At 47.3% G+C, this 20,273-nt stretch overlaps 1 protein-coding gene across 9 annotated transcripts in view; it reads left to right on the forward strand.

The window, feature by feature from the left end:
• The window catches only part of FBH1 (F-box DNA helicase 1), a 214,528-nt gene that overhangs the window by 19,889 nt on the left and 174,366 nt on the right, over positions 1–20,273 (forward strand). For all 9 annotated transcript variants that reach the window (XR_003425177.2, XR_008299887.1, XR_008299888.1 and 6 more), the window contains 14 exons: positions 113–303; positions 2,679–2,771; positions 3,105–3,199; positions 4,910–5,078; positions 5,796–6,018; positions 6,786–6,873; positions 6,958–7,044; positions 7,745–7,881; positions 9,863–9,962; positions 10,054–10,175; positions 12,189–12,264; positions 12,853–13,050; positions 13,553–13,678; positions 15,175–15,281. Coding sequence is in view for 6 of the 9 variants with exons in the window: in XM_053225221.1 (XP_053081196.1) it covers positions 113–303; positions 2,679–2,771; positions 3,105–3,199; positions 4,910–5,078; positions 5,796–6,018; positions 6,786–6,873; positions 6,958–7,044; positions 7,745–7,881; positions 9,863–9,962; positions 10,054–10,175; positions 12,189–12,264; positions 12,853–13,050; positions 13,553–13,678; positions 15,175–15,281 (1,812 nt within the window). In the remaining 3 variants the exon portion in view is untranslated. The remainder of the gene's footprint in view (positions 1–112; positions 304–2,678; positions 2,772–3,104; positions 3,200–4,909; positions 5,079–5,795; positions 6,019–6,785; positions 6,874–6,957; positions 7,045–7,744; positions 7,882–9,862; positions 9,963–10,053; positions 10,176–12,188; positions 12,265–12,852; positions 13,051–13,552; positions 13,679–15,174; positions 15,282–20,273) is intronic.

Consider the following 20,273-nt stretch of genomic DNA (forward strand, 5'->3'; position numbering starts at 1 on the left):
CAGTTCGGGCCATTTGAGATGGCAGCAAAACCCCAGGCTCGGCTTTCCTCACTGGTTGTGTGCCGTGGTTTTAGTAACTGTGTTCTGGCTCTTTTCTCCCCTCCCCTCGCAGGGTGTCAACGTGTGGGCTCTGGTGGCAGCCATCGTGCTCCTCTCTAGCAGTGTGAATGACATCCAGCAGCTGCTCTTCTGCCTCAGGCGGCCCGGCTCCACCGTGACCATGCCAGACATCATGGAGACCCTGTACTGTATTGCCGTGCTTCTCTATGCCATGAGGGAGAAGGGGATCAACATCAGCAACCGGTAAATGACGGGAGGCAGAGCTGAGGCCGGGGCGCGGGGAGAGGTCCCATGCTTGCTGCAGGTTCCAGCCCAAGAGCACACCTTCGCGCTCCCGCTTCTGTAGCCGTGAAAGGAGGGGAGTGTGGGAGTCCCGCGTGGCGAGGCAGGGAAGGGTGCTCTGCGATGGGAAGCGCTGTTCGAGTGGGACATGGCACTGAGGCAAGTGGACGTTCAGGGCTCCAGAAGCCTCAGGTGAAAGTTCCCTCACTAAAAGAATTCTTCGTTCATGAGTGGCCAGATTTTCCTAGGAAAGCATTAGGATTTGGTTCCTCCGTTTGTCTATTGGGGCAGGACGTAAGAATCGTGGCCGAGTCTTGCCTGCCTGATCACCTCTAGCGCGTGGGTTGTTGATCCGGAGCGACTGTCCTGCTTTTGCTTGCCGGCAGGTGCACACAGGCCAGGTTGGAGAGACGCAGCAAACTTTAAGCACCTGCTGCATGTCAGCTAGTTTTTCAGGCGTCCGGGATGCCACTGGGAATGAGTCAGCCAATATCATTGCCTCCGTGGACTGTGTGTTCTAGGGAGGGGAGCCAGATACCGTAAGTAGATGCATTCAACAGGGACATTTTAGTGAGCGGGAAGCGGTACAAAGAAAAAGACCTGGGGGGCGGGCAAAGGAGGCGGGGAACACTGCGTTACGTGGGGTGAGGAAAAGCTTCTCTGAGGAAGTAACATTTGAATGGAAACCTGAATGCCAAGGTAGGGCTGGGCCATTTGAATTAAGATTTGAGGGGAGAATGTTTTAGCAGAAGGAGTAGATCATTTCAGGGCCCAAAGAGGGGAACGAAGTTAGTGTCTACAAGGAACAGACGCAGTCTAGTGTGGAGGACTGTAATAAGGACACCAGTACATGGTTATGTGAGGCCAACAGTGGCCAGATGAGGGAAGCTGATGTGGGCCATAGTGAGAAGTCAGGATGAAATCCAAGCTGTGAAGGGCAGCGGTCAGAGGGCCCTGATCACCGACCCAGAGACAGGCGGTATGATGATGCACCTGTCCTGGGAAATCGGAAGGTGCAGAGAGGATTTCCTTCCTCTGGAGTCCATGGGCATGGCTGGTGGTGCCCTGTGAGCTGTGGCCCCATCGGATGGAGCATTCATTCTCCAGAAATGTCGCAGTATACGCTGTGTTTCTGAGTTAAGTTTCATCATTGACATAATTTACATTGTATCCCACACCATGGGACAAGGAGTTTAATAATTTTTTTTTTTTTTTATTTAACGTTTATTCATTTTTGAGAGAGACAGAGTGTGAATGGGGGAAGGGCAGAGAAAGAGGGAGACGCAGAATCCAAAGCAGGATCCAGGCTCTGAACTGCCAGCACAGAGCCCGGCACAGGGCTCAAACTCACGAACCGTGAGATCATGACCTGAGCTGAAGTCAGACGCCTAACTGAATGAGCCACCCAGGCACCTCAAGGAGTTTAATGTTTAATTTGGGTGAGACAAATACACAAATGGTGAATAATGTTCTCAAGTGCAAATTCGAACCTGCTAATTACCTCCATGCTCACAAGGACAGAGATAAGGGATGGAGGGTGTGATGTGTTGAATTTTGTTGTGTTTCTGTATTTCGTCCTGCTTTACCTGGGAGATAATAATACTGGAGACTGACGTGTCATGTTATTAAAGGGGTTTGTTGCTTGGAGATCACTTCTCACTCTGGGCGTAGGGAGCGATGCACTAAATGTGGGCAGCTGGTGATGGAGGGAGTGAAGTCTGGGGTCAGTGTGAACATAGACTTTGGAGTCGCCTCTAGCAAGTGCCCTGTGTCATCTTTGGCCCTTCGTGGTGACTTGGAGGCCGTTTTGTTTTCAGTCGTTGGTAATCATATCTTGTTATCTGTGTAGCACCCTTCCTTTGGGCCCTTAAAAGATAGAATGTTCTTCATGCTTCTCCACCAGTGATCACCTTACAAGAAGCAGAGAGCAGAGCAAAGGAGTCTCAGAAAGATAAGATGATGTTAAATTGATTTTGAACAAGAATCTCACTGCTGGGAGTAGAATTTACATTTGTTTTCAGCTGGTTCTTACTGCTTTTGTGTTGTCTCTTAGGGTCATAGCTAGTGACTTGTTCCCCAAAGAACATGTCCTGGTCTCTCTCCTTTGCCATTACACACTGGAGCCAGGCATCTTTCCCGAGCTGTGCTTTCCGAGTGTTTTGGTCAGTTCTAGGTATATTTAAAGTGTTTTATTTTTAGTTTTTATTTTTATTTCCATAAAATGGTGGTAGGTATTTCTTTTGAGAAATGGTAAGGAATCTAAATACATCTGTGGAAAACAAGATACAGATTGTGACTTAATTTGAAAATCTCTAAATCTGCTTTTTCCCTATTAGGATTCACTACAACATTTTCTATTGCCTGTATCTTCAGGAGAATTCCTGTACGCAGGCCGCAGAAGTTAAAGAGGAACCATCGGTTTGGCCAGGGTATGTGTATAGGGATGTGTGTGTGTGTGTTGTCTTCTAGTCTCGATTCTTTCTTAAGGAGGAGAGGTGTTTTGTCTTAACAGCTTCCTTGAGGTATAATTTACATTACATAAAACTCACCCGTTTTAATTGTACAATTCAGTGACTTTCAGTAAATTTACTGAGTGTGCAACCAACATCATAAGCTAGCTTTGGAGCATTTTTATCACCCCAAGGGGAAGGCCTTTTGTTTGGTTAATTTTGTTTCTCCGATTTGCCTGTTTGCTTTGTGACGGTCCGTCACCTGGTCTTTTAAATTCCTTTCTATTTTTCTAATTTCTGTAATGATTATAGCAAGAAAACAACCATCCAGCTCACACAGGAACAACAGCTGATTCTGAACCACAAGATGGAACCCCTCCAGGTGGTAAAGATTATGGCATTTGCAGGTAAGGGAGCTCGCCAGTCGTGGACTACAGTCAGGTTCATGCCTCTTATCCCCACGCCCCCTTCCCTGTTACCTGCCAGAATTTCTTCCCTCGTTCTCTTATCCAGCTCCCACAATTAAATACTTTTAGAAGCAGCTGTTAGGGAATGCTTGCCTTTTTTTTTTTTTTTTAATCCAGGGAGCATCCACACTGGAGTTCTAGGTTGGACAAATAGTTCATAGGAATTAGTTTGTGGGATAGATACCACCAGGATTGACCCAGCTCGTCATTTGTCATTGTATATGCTCGGTCACTGATGGCTCATGGAGTGGCAGGTCCTGTGTCAGTAGCTCCCTGATTTCTGTAGGGCAAAGTCTAAGAGCTTCCCTATTTGATTCTAACCTACATTCCTAAATACGCTGTCATTTTCTTGCCTCAGTCAATTAATTGTACTTACAGTCTCCTAAAGTACTTGGTTATTCTTTTGTCTGAACCTTTGCCCATATTGTTTTCTCTACCTGAGATTCCTTCCTGCTGCTTTTCTGCCTAAATATCCTACAGCAACCATTCATCAAATGCCTGGCACTGTGCTGAATCCTAACAATGTTCCATAAGGCTGGTTAGTTATCTGTGTTTTATAGATAAGGATTTGAAGCTCAGAAAAATTAAAATGACTTGTCCCAGGTTAAATAAATAAGTGGAGGAGGTAGAATTCAAAGCTGGATCTGTTTCTTCCTCAGAACATGCTTTTTTCCCCTCCCCTTCGCTCCCCCCCACCCCCTTCTATGCTGTGTTTGACTCTGTCATTTTCGTTTCTTCCTGATGGAGCCTTCTTTAGCCATTTGAGTCCTACGTGATCTCTGAACTCTTACAGCAACTGATCATGTGTATTAACTATTTGGTACCTGATTATATAAGAAGTATAGCCAACACAGACATTTTATAAATACTTCCACACTGTGTCATTAATCTTCACAATAGCCCTGTTAGGTAGGGAAAGAATTACTCTTTTTTTCTTTTATAGGTGAGATTTTTTTGTTTACAAATTCATATTCTTTTTTGGTCTACTGAGTTGTCATACTTTCATTTTGTTCTAATTGTTTCAACTGTGTTAGTATTGTATTCCCAACAAGATTATAATACAGGAACCTTGCTTTATGTTTTGTTTTTTTTTTTTAACATACTCCCAGTGTTTAGCATACAGCTGATCATGTAGTAGGTGCTCATAGGTACTTGTGAAGTGAATGGTAACTGAATAACTGAGTGAACGGTGGAGAGGCAGGGCACACCAGAGAGCTCAGAATGGTCCAGAAGCATCCTTGAATCTCTCTTGCGTGCTCTTGCTATTGACGCATTACTGATGCCTACGCCAGCAATAGCTACTCTTACTGAACTTCTCGGCTGGGATTATCTTTGATGGTTATCTTTATCCTGCCAGACCCTACATAGTCATTGTTGCCCACACATGGCTGAGGAGCAAAGTGATGGTCAGTGAGGTCAGGTGCTCGGCTAGAACCTGCCAGAGCCATGATCCCAGCCCAGGTCAATCTGGCTTAGAATCCACTCCTCTTTGCACTGCACCATTTTTAGTTTTTACTAGTATTGAGAAACTTGTCACTGTCTGGTGTCAGGCAAGAGGCAAGGTAAGCATGGATAAGACTTGATTAGGACATCCTTTGGAACAGTTATTCCTGGTCAGAGGGTCACCTCCTTTCCTCTTGGCTTCCCCAGGCACCGGGAAGACCTCTACCCTGGTCAAGTATGCTGAGAAGTGGTCTGAGAGCAGGTTTCTGTATGTGACATTCAACAAGAGCATCGCAAAGCAGGCCGAGCTAGTCTTCCCCAGCAATGTCATCTGCAAAACCTTTCATTCCATGGCCTATGGACACGTCGGGCGGAAGTGAGCATGGCGTCGCCACCATCATTGTTGTGTCTAATTCCTGTTTTTCCCATTGTGATCATCATGGTTACATATGAACTTGTATACAATAGCACTAAGAAAATTTAATGCTTTTCTCTCCATTCAAAGGCAGGAAATACAAAGATATTTAGTGATTTCTACTTTTACCCTGTAAAAATATATTGTTTGCAAATACTAGTGTCTTACTGAGGTGAGCATCCTCCTTCTTCTGGAGCTGAGGCACAGAAAGTCAAAATGACTTGTCTGAAGTGCAGACTTTCACCATCCTGACTCACATGTTTCCCTTGGCTGAGGGAGGGGGGACATCTCAGCTGAAGTGCACTCCGCCCAGGCCTCCTGGGGGCCTCTGAACTAGCATACCATCAGACGTGAAGGCTTCAGGGAGCTTCGAGTGTCCCCCCAGACCTCTTGGAGTCTGGTCCACACCATGGAGTAATAGTGTCTGCCTTGAGCCACTCCCTCTTTCTGGTTATTATGTGAGAATTTTTGAAAGCCTGGTGAAGCCATTTCAAATCCTACATGGACCTTGTTAAACTTCTCTAACTTTTTTTTTTTTCTTTTACCCCTCATGTATATGTGACACTCCAGGTGGCCAGGTGGTGTCACTGTAGAAAAGGGGGTTGGGGTAGTGGAGAGACACTAAATCCCATGTTACCAGTAAAGTCAAATACTGTTTATCTGGGGTATGCATTCCAGGTACCAATTAAAGAAGAAATTGAATCTCTTCAAGTTGACCCCTTTCATGGTCAATTCTGTCCTTGCTGAAGGGAAAGGCGGATTCATAAGGGCCAAGCTCGTGTGTAAGACTTTAGAAAACTTCTTTGCCTCGGCTGACGAAGAGCTGACGATTGATCACGTGCCTATCTGGTGTAAGAACAGCCAAGGACAGAGAGTCATGGTTGAACAGAGTGAAAAGCTGGTGAGTATCTGTTTTTCATATTACGGGTCTAGGACAAATGAGCAGAGCTGGCATGATCCAGTGTTCTGCTTATCTTCCGTTTCTTTGAACCTGCTGGCAGGGAGTCCAGGTGGAGGGTCAGACTGCAGGCCTGCCTCAATAGCCATGAGGTGTGCGGTGTCTTCTGTGAAGCGCACTCACAGACTTATCTTCACACTGGTCCTCTTTATTTGACAGATGAGGTTTATACCCACCCAGACACAGGGACACGGGAGCCCGGACCAGGTCTTTGTCACGGTTCTGCTGTGGTGGCAGATCCCTCTGCTTTAGTGGCATCCTCCCAGGGTTTATAAGAGCTTGTAGTGAGTGGGTCTGCTGAATGTAGAATCTACAGATCAGGAATCACTTTTCTCATTTTTATTGTCTTTTTAATTATTAGCCATTCTTTGTATGGTTTAGTGGTCAGTCATAAATCTAGAGAGTTAGTCCAGCTTTTTCTGGTTCATCAGATCTTGTGCTCTTTATGCCCCCCGCCCAACCCCGCAGATCTTTTGCTCTTTGAGCGATGTTCTGTCACTGGGCTTGGTATGGCCCCAGCTTCTTACTCATCTCTGCACTTGACATTGTCCAAAGGCTATCGTGGAGCCAGAGGGAGGTTAGGTGACTGCCGCTCACCGTGCTGTGATGGTGCCTTTGCTCTGACCTCTGTATATGGGAATGAAAATGATTTCAGGAGGTGTCTTTTCGAGGGTCTTAAACCGTGACTTGCCCTATCACTTGCTTTCTAGAACGGTGTCCTTGAAGCAAGCCGACTCTGGGACAACATGCGGAAGCTGGGGGAATGCAAAGAAGAGGCGTACCAAATGACTCACGATGGTATGCCAGTTCCCAGATCTCCACATCTGTTAAATGTGACTGTTCCACTTACGGGTTCTGACTCCTGCTACTCCCTTCTTTTAGGCTATTTGAAACTCTGGCAGCTGAGCAAGCCTCTGCTTGCCTCTTTTGACGCCATCTTTGTGGATGAGGCCCAGGACTGTACCCCAGGTGATAAACTATTCAGGACATCAGTAGTCTCAAACACATAGAAACAACATCACGATTATGTAAGAGGACATGTGAAATAAGTTGATTATTCTCATTTGTCATAAAGAGGAGGAGCAAATGATAATTTAGTCATGTGGAAATCCCTCATTATTTGACTTTGGGTTCCAGCACTTGTCCTTCCCCCCACTGAGAGCAAATTTATTTTCCTGTAAATGTTTTGCTTTGGTTATTCTTAAAACGTTGACTAAGCCTAGGTCATCAGGCGATCGGGTCCTAGACTCCTGCTGAGTGGGCACAGCCAGTCAGCTCAGAGTGGAAAGTTTGCGTTGTGTGGTTTTCAAGTGGCTGATAGAAAACAGTGTGACTTTGTAGGTCCTTTCTGAGCTTTGGGTTATAATCATAGAGAAGGCAATTTGTCTCATTTTTTTTATTTGCCAATGTGGTTTCTAAGACTCCATCACTTATCTGGGACTAAAAATAATCTGCATTCCTAGGATTAGAAACGGTTTCTCTTGTCCATGATACAGTTGTTTCTTTGCATTGCCTGCGTATCCCGCAGGGAAAGACAACTCTGTTGTCCAGAGTGCCCTGGCTTAGTTTCATAAAGCATTTTCATCTTTTTCTGTGGTAAATATGGTTTCTTTTTGCTCTGTGAGTTGGCATCCTTCAGCTCTCTTACCGTGCCTCTTATTGGTTGCAGCTATCATGAACATAGTTCTGTCTCAGCCATGTGGGAAAATCTTTGTAGGGGACCCACATCAACAGATCTATACCTTCCGCGGTGCGGTCAATGCTCTGTTTACAGTCCCTCACACGCACGTCTTCTATCTCACACAGGTAAGCGCTCTCTCTGCTTCCGAGTCCCCGGAACCATATAAGCGAGCATGATGCTTCCCCAGCCTCGTTTTCCGCTGGTTACCGTGCGCCAGGCACCGCGCAGGGTTTCCCGTCGGGCGCAGGGTGTGTAGCAAATCCTCGCTTCTCCGCCGTGGTGCTGTGTGCTGCTCAGGGGGCCTGCGGAGTCCAAACTGTTTGCACAAGTTACGCGCCTCTGTCTCCGTGTTCTCACTCGCACTGCCGGCGCCTTCCCGTGAATCGAGGGGGTGGCACCAAATGGTGCTGGCAGTCTTCGTATTCTTCCCTGTGACGCACTCGGAGTAAAGCAAACGAGCGGTTCACTCGAGAGTGCCCTGGTGACGCAGCAGACGTGACTGGCTGCTGGCCCTTGGGTACGTCCCCAGTATTGTGCGTGACGAAGCGCAGAGGGCGGGGAAGGTGCGTCTGCACACCCGAGCGTGCCTGCCGGCCGCGTCTGACGCGCCGCGCCGCCCTGACGCACGGCCCTGTCGTCACGCCCGAGCGTGCCTGCCGCCGTGTCTGACGCACGGGCACGGTTGTGAGCGGGTTGTGAGCTCAGCGGCGTGGGCGTGCTGTCGTGTGTAGCGCCGCTGGGACTCGAGAGAGCGGCTGGCAGACTTGGGTGTTTGGCGTTTTCTCAAAAATGAACGGAGGGGGCTGTGACTTCAAGGAAAACAGCTGACAAACGTTTGTTGCCAAAGAGAAAACCCCTGCTTTCAAGTGAAAGGAAAATTTTGGAAAACGCCTGTCTGCCACCGCCAGCCTGACAACTGGTGGCGTCCTTGGTTGTCTGAAAAAGCTGGAATGATCCTCCCTTTTCCAGTACCTGTCTAGATTTCTTCTGGAAAGAAGATTTTTATCTTCTCTTCCCACTTAGTTATTCAGTCATTTACATCAATATGGACTCACGGGTATTTTATTTTTAGATTTTGGGGCACGGCTCACGCCGAATGGTTCTGCAGCAGCCAAGTATAATTTGTTCAAAGTCTCGTGTTTTCCTTCGACAGCATTCTGGACGTTCACCGAAGCACATAGTAGTGTGTTTAAGTCATAAATGCCTGGAAGAGGGCAATACATACATAAATACAGGAGTTTGGAGACAAGTGGTGTCTTTCTAGCTGCAGTGATCAAGGAAGTGTTGGGTATGGGGCCAGGTTTTGAAGGGTGGGGAATTGTTCTGCCGTGTGCGGAGGCAGGGAGGTGCAGGGAATGCTCGAGAAGGGAAGCTGCTACTGATGGCCGGCCGCGTGGGGCCGTGGTTTTAAATTAATGTTAGGGAGTCTCCGAGGCAAGGGGAGAAGCCCCCCCGCCCTGCCTCCACCTTTTCTGTAGTTTACACGTTTTCATTAGATTTGATTTGGAAGGCAGGGTAGATTTGCTTAAAAGTTTTCCACTGGTCTTGGGGAATAAAAGGAATCAAGGCTGTGAGGGATGTTGAAAGTGCATGCATCACCTTTTCCTTCACGTGCTGCTCTTCCGTGTCTGTGGCCAGGGTGTGGCCCGATGAAAGTGTGCGGGGCAAGAGTCATGTGTCAGAGGCATAGAGACTCGCTTGGCAGCAGGAGGGAGAGACCCAGGGGGTGAAGCAGGAAGCTCGGGTTGCTGAGCTGAGTGGAGCTGGTAGCCGTGGTGGGAAAAATAGTACGGAGCCCGTGGTGGGAGAATTTCCCAGGTGTGGATTTGGGGGTAAGAAATAAAGAAAAATAGGTAGCCTGAAGGTTCGAGATGGAAAAATGCAATTCTGAAAGCTTGAAGTCAAGTCAGCGATGGTTTGGTGGTAAGATTCTTCCATTCAGTCCTAGTGGGCTTACCGTGGGGAATCGGCCCATCCCGTTTCCATGTAGGGTGTCGGGGGTGACCAGTTGGGTTTGGCAAGGCCGGGACTCGGTGGTGATAGAAACACGCTAACGTACTTCAGGGAGGGGTTGTTGACTCCTTTTGTTTTGTCGTTTTCCCGCAGAGTTTTAGATTTGGTGTAGAAATAGCTTATGTGGGAGCTACTATCTTGGATGTCTGCAAGCGAGTAAGGAAAAAGACTTTGGTCGGAGGAAACCATCAGAGTAAGGCTTCAGTTACTCTCTGTTTATTTGCTACAAAAATTAGTTTTCCTGTTTATTTGGATTTGCCACAGTTTGTACTCTCTCCCAAAAGGTGGCATTAGAGGTGACACAAAGGGGCAGGTGGCCCTGTTGTCCCGGACCAATGCCAATGTGTTTGATGAGGCCGTGCGGGTGACCGAAGGAGAAGTGCCTGCCAGGATACATTTGATTGGGGTAAGAGTAAATTTCTGTTGACTGCTTCATGCTCAGAAACAGACATAGCCGATGAAAACCGTCAACTTAATTAGGATTATTATGCAAGTTTGGGGCACTGCCTGCACCGGGACCAAAGTCTTTGCCCCTGGCTGTTCTGATTATGTGAGCCGGACGTTCCTATAAAGACTCAGTGATGACTGAGGACCTTTCCTTCCACTTCTTGAAAAATTAACGCCCTTGTCATCTTGGCTGTGCAAATGAGGCCGCCAGCTGGCTACCTGCGAGTGTGTGTGTTTTGTTCATTAGCCCGAGAATGAGTGCGCTGCCAACACAGCTGGGGAGCGCTGGCGGGCTCCAGTGTAGACAGTGTGAACACCTGGGTTCTAGCTCTGGTTCTGTCACTAACTTTGTGTGGCTTCTGGCAAGTCACAATTTCTGTGTGCCTCGTTCTCTCCATCTCTGAGACAAAAACAATGCCTTTCCTTTACCTGTTTCATGGGGAAGTTAGGATTAAGTGACACGTGTGCGACATTTTTAACTCTTGGAGGCAAAGTTAGCTGACTAAAAGACATTCGCTCCTTTTATGAAAAAGTGTTTTTGAGGGCCTACTATGTGTAGGTCCTCACTAAATTGAGTCAGTGAATCGTAATCAAAAGATGTTCAGTTTTCTTTTTTATTGATAAAGATTATATAGCCAAGTTACAGAAGTTTTAGAAGCTAAGGGGAAAAAAATCACCCTTAATCTCAGTGTTTCAGATACTACTTCTCAATTTGCTACATATGTCTTTGTCTTTATAGACATGCATTTCTACATATTGCAATTATAGTGTACATAAAAACGTGCATTTTTTTACTCCGCACGTAAGCTCCTTTTCTATCATGTTGCTACGTGAGTGACTACAGTATCTCATCTAGTGGTTATAGTGTAATTCACGCAGTTTTGTTATTGTAAGAAAATAGCACTTCTAGAGTGTTGCCCATGCTGGGCATGGTAGACAGTAAGCGGCTCTTGTCCCTCTGTCGTGCCCCCAAGCTGTCTGAAGCGTGTGTCAGCACCTTTGACCACATCTGCCTTCCAACTATAACACGTACTGTCTTATTTTGGTCTCTGTTTTATGTTAATGGGTTATGTGTCCCTTCCCAAAATGATGGCATATCCTTGGAGTGTGGCGCCTTGGTTGTGGCTCTCTTCTCTGCTGGGGTACCCCAGCAGTGCTGAGCTTGTGCTGCTAGGTAGAATGGGGTACACTACGATATGATCAGCCCCTCTCCTGCAAGTGCTAACCTTTTACAACATGCAACAGGTTGGGCCTGCAGACATTCTCTAGTGTAGCTCTTTCCTCCAAAGAGAGGAGGTAAATATTCATACTCCACACTTTGTATTCAGGCGTCATTGTATCTTTCATTACAGCCATGTTCCTGTCCCTAGAAGATAGATGATTTATTTTTTTATTTTTAATTTTTTTTAATGTATGTTTATTTTTGAGAGAAAGAGAGAGAGTGAGCGAGCACGCATGAGCAGGGAAGGGGCAGAGAGAGAGGGAGACACAGAATCCAAAGCAGCCCCCAGGCTCCGAGCTGTCAGAGCCCGACGCAGAGCTTGAACTCACAAACCAGGAGATCATGACCTGAGCTAAAGTCGGATGCTTAACTGACTGAGCCACCGAGGCACCCCTAGAAGGTAGACAATTTAAATTGCCCCTTTTTGACAAGAAAGCAACGTGCGGCAGGTTCTTGCCCCCTCTTTTTTTTAAACATCGGAAGAGTTAGAGGTGGCAGCCGGAACTTAGCATTTGATAATCCTGAGTGTTCAGGCTGCATGACAACCCATTGCTTCTGTGCTTGATGAAGGTTCCCGCATTCTGTCTGTGTGCTTTGGGGTGCAGCTTGGGACCCGTTCCCAAGAAAACCTCTCACCCCCAAATCCCATCTCTACGTTTGCTTTACTTTGTTTTGTTAAAACAATGACAGTAACAAACTCGCACGGAGAACAACAAAAAAACCAAAAATCCCACCACAAAACTTTTTCAGGGGATTAAATCATTTGGATTGGACAGAATCATTGATATTTGGATCCTTCTTCAGCCGGAGGAAGAACGGAAGAAACGTGAGTACCCTCCTGGCAGTGGTGTAGTGGACCAAAGCGCTCTAGTGACAAGGGACGGGAGAAGGCTGGGCGTGTTCTGAGTCAGCACTCTTGTTTCCCCTGGAGAAGGATGGAGCAGGCGTGGCTCTGTTCCCACCCAGAGCGGCATGCCTGAGGCCTCCAATTTCCAGAGGTACGGAGAGCTCTTTCCAGACCCTACTCTCAGGAGTCTGAATTTCTGCCTAATGTTGGTCCCCCAGGCCGTCTTCCCTCACCATCTTTCTGTGTGCCTGGCACCTTTACCCGCCGAGACCTCTGCATGGGCCCCACACGATCCTTTCTAACACTCTGGAGCGCATTTCTTTCCCGTCCTGCGCTTTTTCACATCCCTGTGAAGTAGGTAAGGACGCCAAGGGTAGGGCTCTTGAGCCTCGGTTTGGAGACAGAGAGGCTAGAGCACAGGTCCTTTTTGACTTGTCCCGGGTCACACAGCAGGTTAGTGATGCAGTCGGGACTAGAACCCGGATCTCGCAGCTTCGAGACGTTTGCTTATGGTGCCGCAGTCTAGTGCGGCCCCGTCGTGTTAACCCGAGTGCGTGTTCTCCTCAGAGAACCTCGTTATTAAAGACAAGTTTATTAGAAGATGGGTGCACAAGGAGGGCTTCAGTGGCTTCAAGAGGTATGTGACCGCGGCTGAGGATAAGGAGCTGGAGGCCAAGATTGCAGTCGTGGAGAAGTATAACATCAGGATTCCAGAACTGGTGGAGAGGATAGAGAAGTGTCACATAGAAGACCTGGACTTCGCAGGTAGGGAGGGCACGGCCTCTTCTCGTCCTGGCGGGACGAGGGTCGGGTGGTCGACTTCCTGCATGGAATCCCGTGTGGCCACGAGGGTGTTGTGCTCCCGGCCCCTCCTGGGAGGAAGGGGGCAGAGGGGCTGTTCGCTGGGGGCCCTGCGCTTGGGTTGCGTCTGCACTCAGCCCCGTGTGTGAGCCCGGGCGGGCTGCCCAGCGCTCCCGTGGGCCTCTGGCCCTTTGCCGGCAGACTGGGGGTGGGCAGGTCCCCGTGGGCCCGGGGGTGCGATTCTGATGGACTGGCTCGCCTGCAGCGAATTTGCTACATCCCCCGTTTTATTTCTGTCTCTTTTTTTCCCCCCCCGACTGTTGTTTCCTCTTTCCCTGCAGAGCAACATACGGGTGAGGGAACGTTGGTTTTAGGAGTAAAGCAGCGAGAGCACGCTTTTCCTTTCCCGTCTCGGTCCTTCCCCTGCCAGGCCCCCATCTAATCGTACGCTCTCTGTTTGTTCCAGAGTACATTTTGGGCACTGTACACAAAGCCAAAGGCTTGGAGTTTGACACTGTGCACGTTTTGGACGATTTTGTGAAAGTGCCTTGCGCCAGGCACAACCTCGCACAGCTGCCCCACTTCAGAGTTGGTGAGGAGCCTGTGCGTGGGGGGGGTGGGGTGGGGGCCTCCTCTGGATGGCCTGCTTTCTGTTGTATGGGCTCTGGGCAGGATCCTTCTAGAAGAAAAACAGCTCTAGTTCTGTGGTTTTTTATTGTTGTACTGTGTTTTTCGAAAAGCCTATCTTAGGCCCATCCCCCAGGGCTGCTGGCGGGATGGCTGTGCCCACGGCCGGCCTGTTCTGCCCATACCACCTCTCAGCTCTGGGATTTTCACCACCGCATACCCGACGCCCAGCCTCATTTAAGCTTTAACATACACAGGTGACCTGCTCACCCAAGTGTTGTTTTTTAAAATTAAATCCCCTTTATCTTAAAGAGGCCAGGAAATCCTAAAAGGTGAAAAAGTAAGCAATTTGTGTCATCTTTTTATATAAATTTGTACTCAAGGCTATTTGTTATGCTTTGAGCATCAGTGCAGTTATTATGGTTTTGAATCGTAGAATTAAACCATGTGAAGTTTTTCTGCAAACAAACGCTTCATTAACTGTGAACTCTGAATCTGGGGCATAGGTACATCGGTGGGGTGCAAATAGAAATACTAGAAACTCCTTATCTGCCATGAATATATTTGTTAGGTTATAGAAAGACGTGGTGTTGAAGATAAATTAGAGCAGAGGGAGGCAAGGAAGGGCCCTTGAGAGATAAGAGTGGCTCGATACTGGGGAAGAAGAGTTTATTTAATATGCTACTCTTTATTTGTTTTTTTTTTCCCTTGCTGGTCATTGAACACATATGTGTATTTTTGGTTTTTCTATAACAGCTTTATTGAGTTGTAATTCACATACTATACAGTCTACCCATTTAAGGCACACAGTGTAACAGCCTAACACGTACTGACACCTCAGCCGCTCAGTACCGAGCTCCCAGCATTGTGTTGGCTGTTGTGAATGTGGGGGGAGTGGCTTCAGGCAGGCGGGAAAGCCTCGTAATGTGTGATTCTTCCCTGCTCGTCGGGTGCCAGCCCAAGACGTTTCCAGCTTGGAGTGTGTAAGGGAGAGGGACGGTGTCAGGAAAAGAAAGAATGTGGGCTTTGGAGATAAGTAGCATTGGGTTCGGCTCCTGGGCACTTGCTTATTAGCCTTGGCCTGTGTGTCAAAGTGACTTGAACTCTGCGAGCCTCAGTTTCCCCCATCAGTGCCACCTGGCTGTCATGAAGGGAACCGGGAGAGTGGATGGAAACATGCACCGGGCACAGCACGGGTGTTGAGTAACTAGTGAGCACGATCCTGGGATGTACCAGCAGCCGCACAAATTAAAACTTGGTGTTTCGTGCCACAAGTCTTTTAGGTCTTTGTTTGTTTTTGGAGGTGGTATTTGTAGGAAAATTTTGTGTATACGGCCAGCCAGTCTTGAGCGGTTTTTCTTAGTGGGGGAGCATGGAGGGGTGGTAAACATTTAGATGAAGACGTACATTGTCGTAAGCAGGCTTTTGAGTTGATCCACTTCTTCCCTTTACTTTCTTCAGAGTCGTTTTCTGAGGATGAATGGAATTTACTGTATGTCGCAGTAACTCGTGCCAAGAAGCGTCTCATCATGACCAAGTCCTTGGAGAACATCTTGACTTTAGCTGGGGTAAGAGGAACCAGTAGCACAAGTTAACTTAGCGACATTCACAGTTTATGCGTTTGAATGAGGGGTCAGTCTGTGGCCTGTGAAGGCTTTTGGAACAGGCTCCTGAGCGGGAAGAGAAGGGCTCCTCTTGCTCCAGCGCACAGGGGCTCCTGGCTCTTGGGAAAACACCAGCAAGAGTGTTTTCTGTGTCTGCACTTCCTTCCTCCCCTTCCCTGGCCGGCTTGGAAGGAATATGTCCTCAGCAGGGGAGCATGAATATTCAGGCACCTCCCCCCTCCCAGGGAGGGGTGGGGCTGAGATGCCAGAAAAAGTCGGTGCTCAGTCTTCACCCCTTACAGACCAACCTGCTTCCCACCTTCTTGATTTCTGACTCTTTGCTGCCTTTCACAGGTCGGAACATAAACCATTTCATCTTTTCAACCCTGTTTGGAAACTACACCAGAAATTTGAGCTCTAAGTCACTACTTTGAGTAGTAGTCCATCTTTCCCTGAACCAAGGATACTTAATTTTTACGCTTAAGTTTCAGGTGTCAGCTTATAAATACTCTTTCCTTCTTCGCGCTCTCCAGAATGGAAAGGATTTTATAGAGCAGGATGAGTTAGTCCAAGCGCCGTATTTCATGCTCTCTCAGGGCGGTGAGAATATTTGGAGCTGTGGAATCTAAGCATTGCCACCAACAGCTTTGAACCTCGGGGCAGGCAGAGGTGTGGAGGGGTAGTCAGTTTTCAGTAAATGGTGGTCAAAGTCCTTGGGTTGTTAAGTGGTGGAAACACAGAACCCTGATGTTCAGAGATGCCCATTTCTAGGCACCGGGGGTGGGGTGGTGGGCAAGGGGATGGCTGCCCTCCCAGAGCCCGATTTCTAGGTGAAGAGACAGATGGTAAACAAGAAAACACGTAGGATTTCTCTTCACATACTTGAGGGAGATGGTCTGAGAGCCTTCCAGCTTGCAACTTTGCAGATCCGTACTCTGACCCATGACAACAGCTAAAGCTTCTTGCATAAGACTGATCGCTTTGCATTTTCATAGTACTTTTGTCTTTCATGCCTCCTTGTCGTTTTTCCTCGGAGCCCCTTGGGCCCATTTGGCCCTAAGAATGCATCTGGAATTTGAAGTCAGCTGCATGTTCCCCACGTGGCGTTGCCTCACCCGGGTCTCACCGTGTGTGACCCGCTCACGTGTCGGAGCTCAGAGCAAGAGCCCTTTTTTTTGGTGGCATCCTGATTGGTTTCCAGAGATGACCTGGAGCAGACCTTTGCACCCTTTTTCTGTGAAGGGCCAGACAGTAAATAGTTCAGGCTTTGAGGCCATAGGATCTCTGTTTAATCTGCTCTACTCTGCTGTCAGAGCATGAGAGCAGCCACAGGCAGTTCAGTAGTGAATGATGTGGCCATGTCCCAATAAAACTTTATTTACAGCAGGCACTGGGCTGGATCTGGCCCCATGGTTTACAGATAAGTGTGGCTTTTCTTGATGTCTAAACCAGTACCCGGGGAGGAAGTAGAAACACATTGGATGCTGAACAACACTGGGGTTAAGGGCACCGAGCACCCTGCCCCCCCCCATACCCCACACCATTGAAAATCTGTGTATAGCTTTAGACTCCCCCAAAACTTTTTTTTAAGTGTTTATTTATTTTTGAGAGAGAGAGAGAGAGACAGAGCATGAGTTGGGGGTGGGGTGCAGAGAGAGAGGGAGACACAGAATCTGAAGCAGGCTCCAAGCTCTGAGCTGTCAGCACAGAGCCCAATGTGGGGCTTGAACTCCCAAACTGTGAGGTCATGACCTGAGCTGAAGTTGGACACTTAACTGACTGAGCCACCCAGGCGCCCCCCCCATACATGATTTTCTTAAGATAAAGTAAGTTAAATGAAAATTGTAAGGAAGGGAAAATAACATTTACGGCACAATACTATATAAAATGCACGTATAAGTAGACCCATGCATTTCAGAGTTCCTCAGGGGTTAACTGTAATAATTTTTATGTACAAATAATCTCTACCTGTTACATGAGTTTTTGTGTAAATTTTGATCATAAGTATTTTTTTTAGAACCTATGGTGTAGTTTTCTCCTAGAAATAGCTGCACTGGTGGCTGGATTTAGAACAAAAGCAAATTGTCACATTGGTAAATTTTAGTGGAAGTGTTATAGAGTGGTGATATTTCACATGTATTAAATGGGATTTTTTTTAACTTATGAAAATTCTGAGATATTCAAAAGTCAAGAAAATAATAAATTGAGTTACCATATTCAAATCATACATATACATATTTGGAGTATGCACCTCTAAAATTACCATATACAAATCATATGTATATGTATTTAGAGTATGTCTCTAAAAATGGAATTTTTTTCATAATTACAGTGCTATTGGCATAACTTGTAAAATTTATAGCAATTCCATGTGGCCTCTGCCACCCAGTCCATAATCATACTTTTGTGATTGTCTCAAAAATGCCTTTTTTGAGTTGGTTTGTTCAAATCAGAGTCCACATTAAGCTTTGGTTGTGAGGTCTCTTAAGTTTCATAATTCAGAACAATCTAAGACCCCTCCTTTCTTTAATGCTTCTGTCTCTGAGCCACTTGTCCTACAGAATGTTCCACATGCTAGATTTGCTTTCTTGTGTGTTTGTATGGATCTTGGTTCATAACAGTATTTATTGGTTATTTACGCCATTCTACTGTATATAAAAGTTGTAAAACGATACTAGTATTATTATTAACAGAATACTGAATGGAATTTAAGATTTTTTAAGAGCTCTCTTTCTCCAAATCCCACTAAAGATGTGCTGTTACCATGTTCTGAGGGCACTTGAAGGAAGTCCATTTTCCTCTGTGGTTAGATCCAGCAATTTAATTACAATTAGATAACCTCTGTTTGCTTACTGTCTCTACAAGGATTGCTTTGCTGCTTTTTGATTTGTTTTTTTTGAATATGTGAAACACTTAGTTTTCAAAGGCAAACTTTGTAAAAAGTGTAAAAGTCTCATTCTGTCTTTGTCCCCGTCAGAATCTCTCCTTCCATCATTATAGCTATTATTTATTATTATTACTTTTAAAATTTGTTTTAAAGTTTATTCTGAGAGGGACCGAGCACGAGCAGGGGAGGAGCAGAGAGAGATGGGGGAGAGAGAGAATCCCAAGCAGCCTCTACACAGTCAGCATAGAGCCCAATTTGGACCTTGAACCCAAGAGCCAGACACTCAACCAACCAAACCACTCAGGCACCCCATCGCTATTTTTTAAAATTCATTTTTGATTTATCCTTTGGTGTTTCTTTTTGCAAGTATCAGCAAATAAGTATAAATTTTTCTATTCTCTTTTTTTCTTGAAAGGTAACATCCTCTATCTAATGTTCTGAACTTCGCTTTGTCACTGAGAAATGTGCGCGGAGATCACTCATTCTTACTAGTTCATGAAACTCTCTCCCATCCCTTGAGACAGCTGAGTAGTAGTCCCTGGGTCAGTGTGTCGTGACTGATACAGCCCCTGACTGATGGCTACCGAGTTCCTTCCAGTCTTTTGCTTTGAATATTAATACCACAAGGCATAATCCTAGGCACAAGTCATTTTCTGTTTTACCAGTGCATCTTGGGGAATACGTTCTAGAATCTCAGTTTCTATGTAAAGGGTAAACGGACGTGAGATTTTTGTAGATCCTGCCAAATTCTTCACAGTGGCTGTAGCCCTTACAGTCCACCAGTTACGAACAAGAGTCAGAAGGCTTTTTAAAGCTAACGGGAAGCTTATCTGTTGGTTATGGCATACATTTTATGGAGAACATGAGTTTTCCCCCATGAGGAGAAGGATACGGAGTCTAGAGAAATACTTCCGTCTTTACTGAGACTGGGTTGGAAGACATCTGTTGCTCGCAGAACTGCTCTGAGGAAACCCTGGAAATATGGCCCGTCTGTGTGAACAGATATTGGAGTTTGAGGGCCCTTGCACGAGAGGAAATACTTCTGCTTTTTGTCACAACTTAGGACTTTGTTTGGGGACATCCTCTTTGGAAGTGGCTACATCCACCCTCTGCTCAGAGAGGAAGGCTGTGGGGAAGCAGGGCGATAGTTGATAGACTATGAGAGCACGTGAAGAGTAGAGTCCTGCCTGCGGAGGCTTTAGAACAGAAGTGAGCCGCTGTTTCCTGCTGCCTGGGCTGGGAGGCCATTGTGGTCCTTCGAACCCTCCTTTTCCTCTGCCCCCCTTGGGAAATCTAGCTGATCACCAGAAGGCTTTTTTGTTGCTTTGTTTCTTTAACTCTTGAGGAAGTGAAGGGAGTCATCGCCTCATTGAATGAGGCGTCGTGCAGCTGGGCCGGCCGCTCAGGGACCACTGTCAGCCCCCCGGCCCCGCGATGCTTACTCCAAGCCGCACAGGCACGTGCTCAGAACGGTGCGTGGCACGGAGTTGGTGCTCAGTGCTCGTCCGCTGGGTGGAAGCAGCGTCCTTCCTGCTGTGAGGCCGGGCCTGAGTCCACAGCCCCAGGTCAGACCGCCTCAGTGCACATCCCAGCTCTCCCGCCCGGGCACTAGGTGGGTGCGTCACGTACGCTCTGTGCTTCTGTTTCCTAATCTGTAAACCTGGCCCCGCAGCAATCACGGCGCCTCGGAGGAGAGGTTAGAGGAGCGCCACACGGCCCGAGGGGGGCTGTATTGGAGGGGAGGCACGGGGGCCCTCAGAGACGCGGAGCTCCAGGAGGGAGGCGTCGAGGGGAGAGCCAGCGTTAGAGGAGAGACACGGTGGTCGGGGCAGGGACGCACTCGCTCGGTCAGCGGTACTTGGCGTGCTTTTTACACAACTGAAGTGCTGCTGTCGTCACATGCTTGTCGTGTAGCTCTGTATCGCCACCTCCGAGGAGGGACCTCTGACTGCTGCCGGAAGACCACTGGCCCTGGGCCCCACATCTGCTGTGGTCCAGCTCTCTGATCTTCTGCGTAAGTGACCTCATTTCTCAACTCCTGTGCCTCACCTGTGCAGTGAGGACGGTGA

The sequence above is a fragment of the Acinonyx jubatus genome, chromosome B4 (genome assembly GCF_027475565.1).
Source record: "Acinonyx jubatus isolate Ajub_Pintada_27869175 chromosome B4, VMU_Ajub_asm_v1.0, whole genome shotgun sequence".
NCBI classification, from domain to species: Eukaryota; Metazoa; Chordata; class Mammalia; order Carnivora; family Felidae; genus Acinonyx; species Acinonyx jubatus.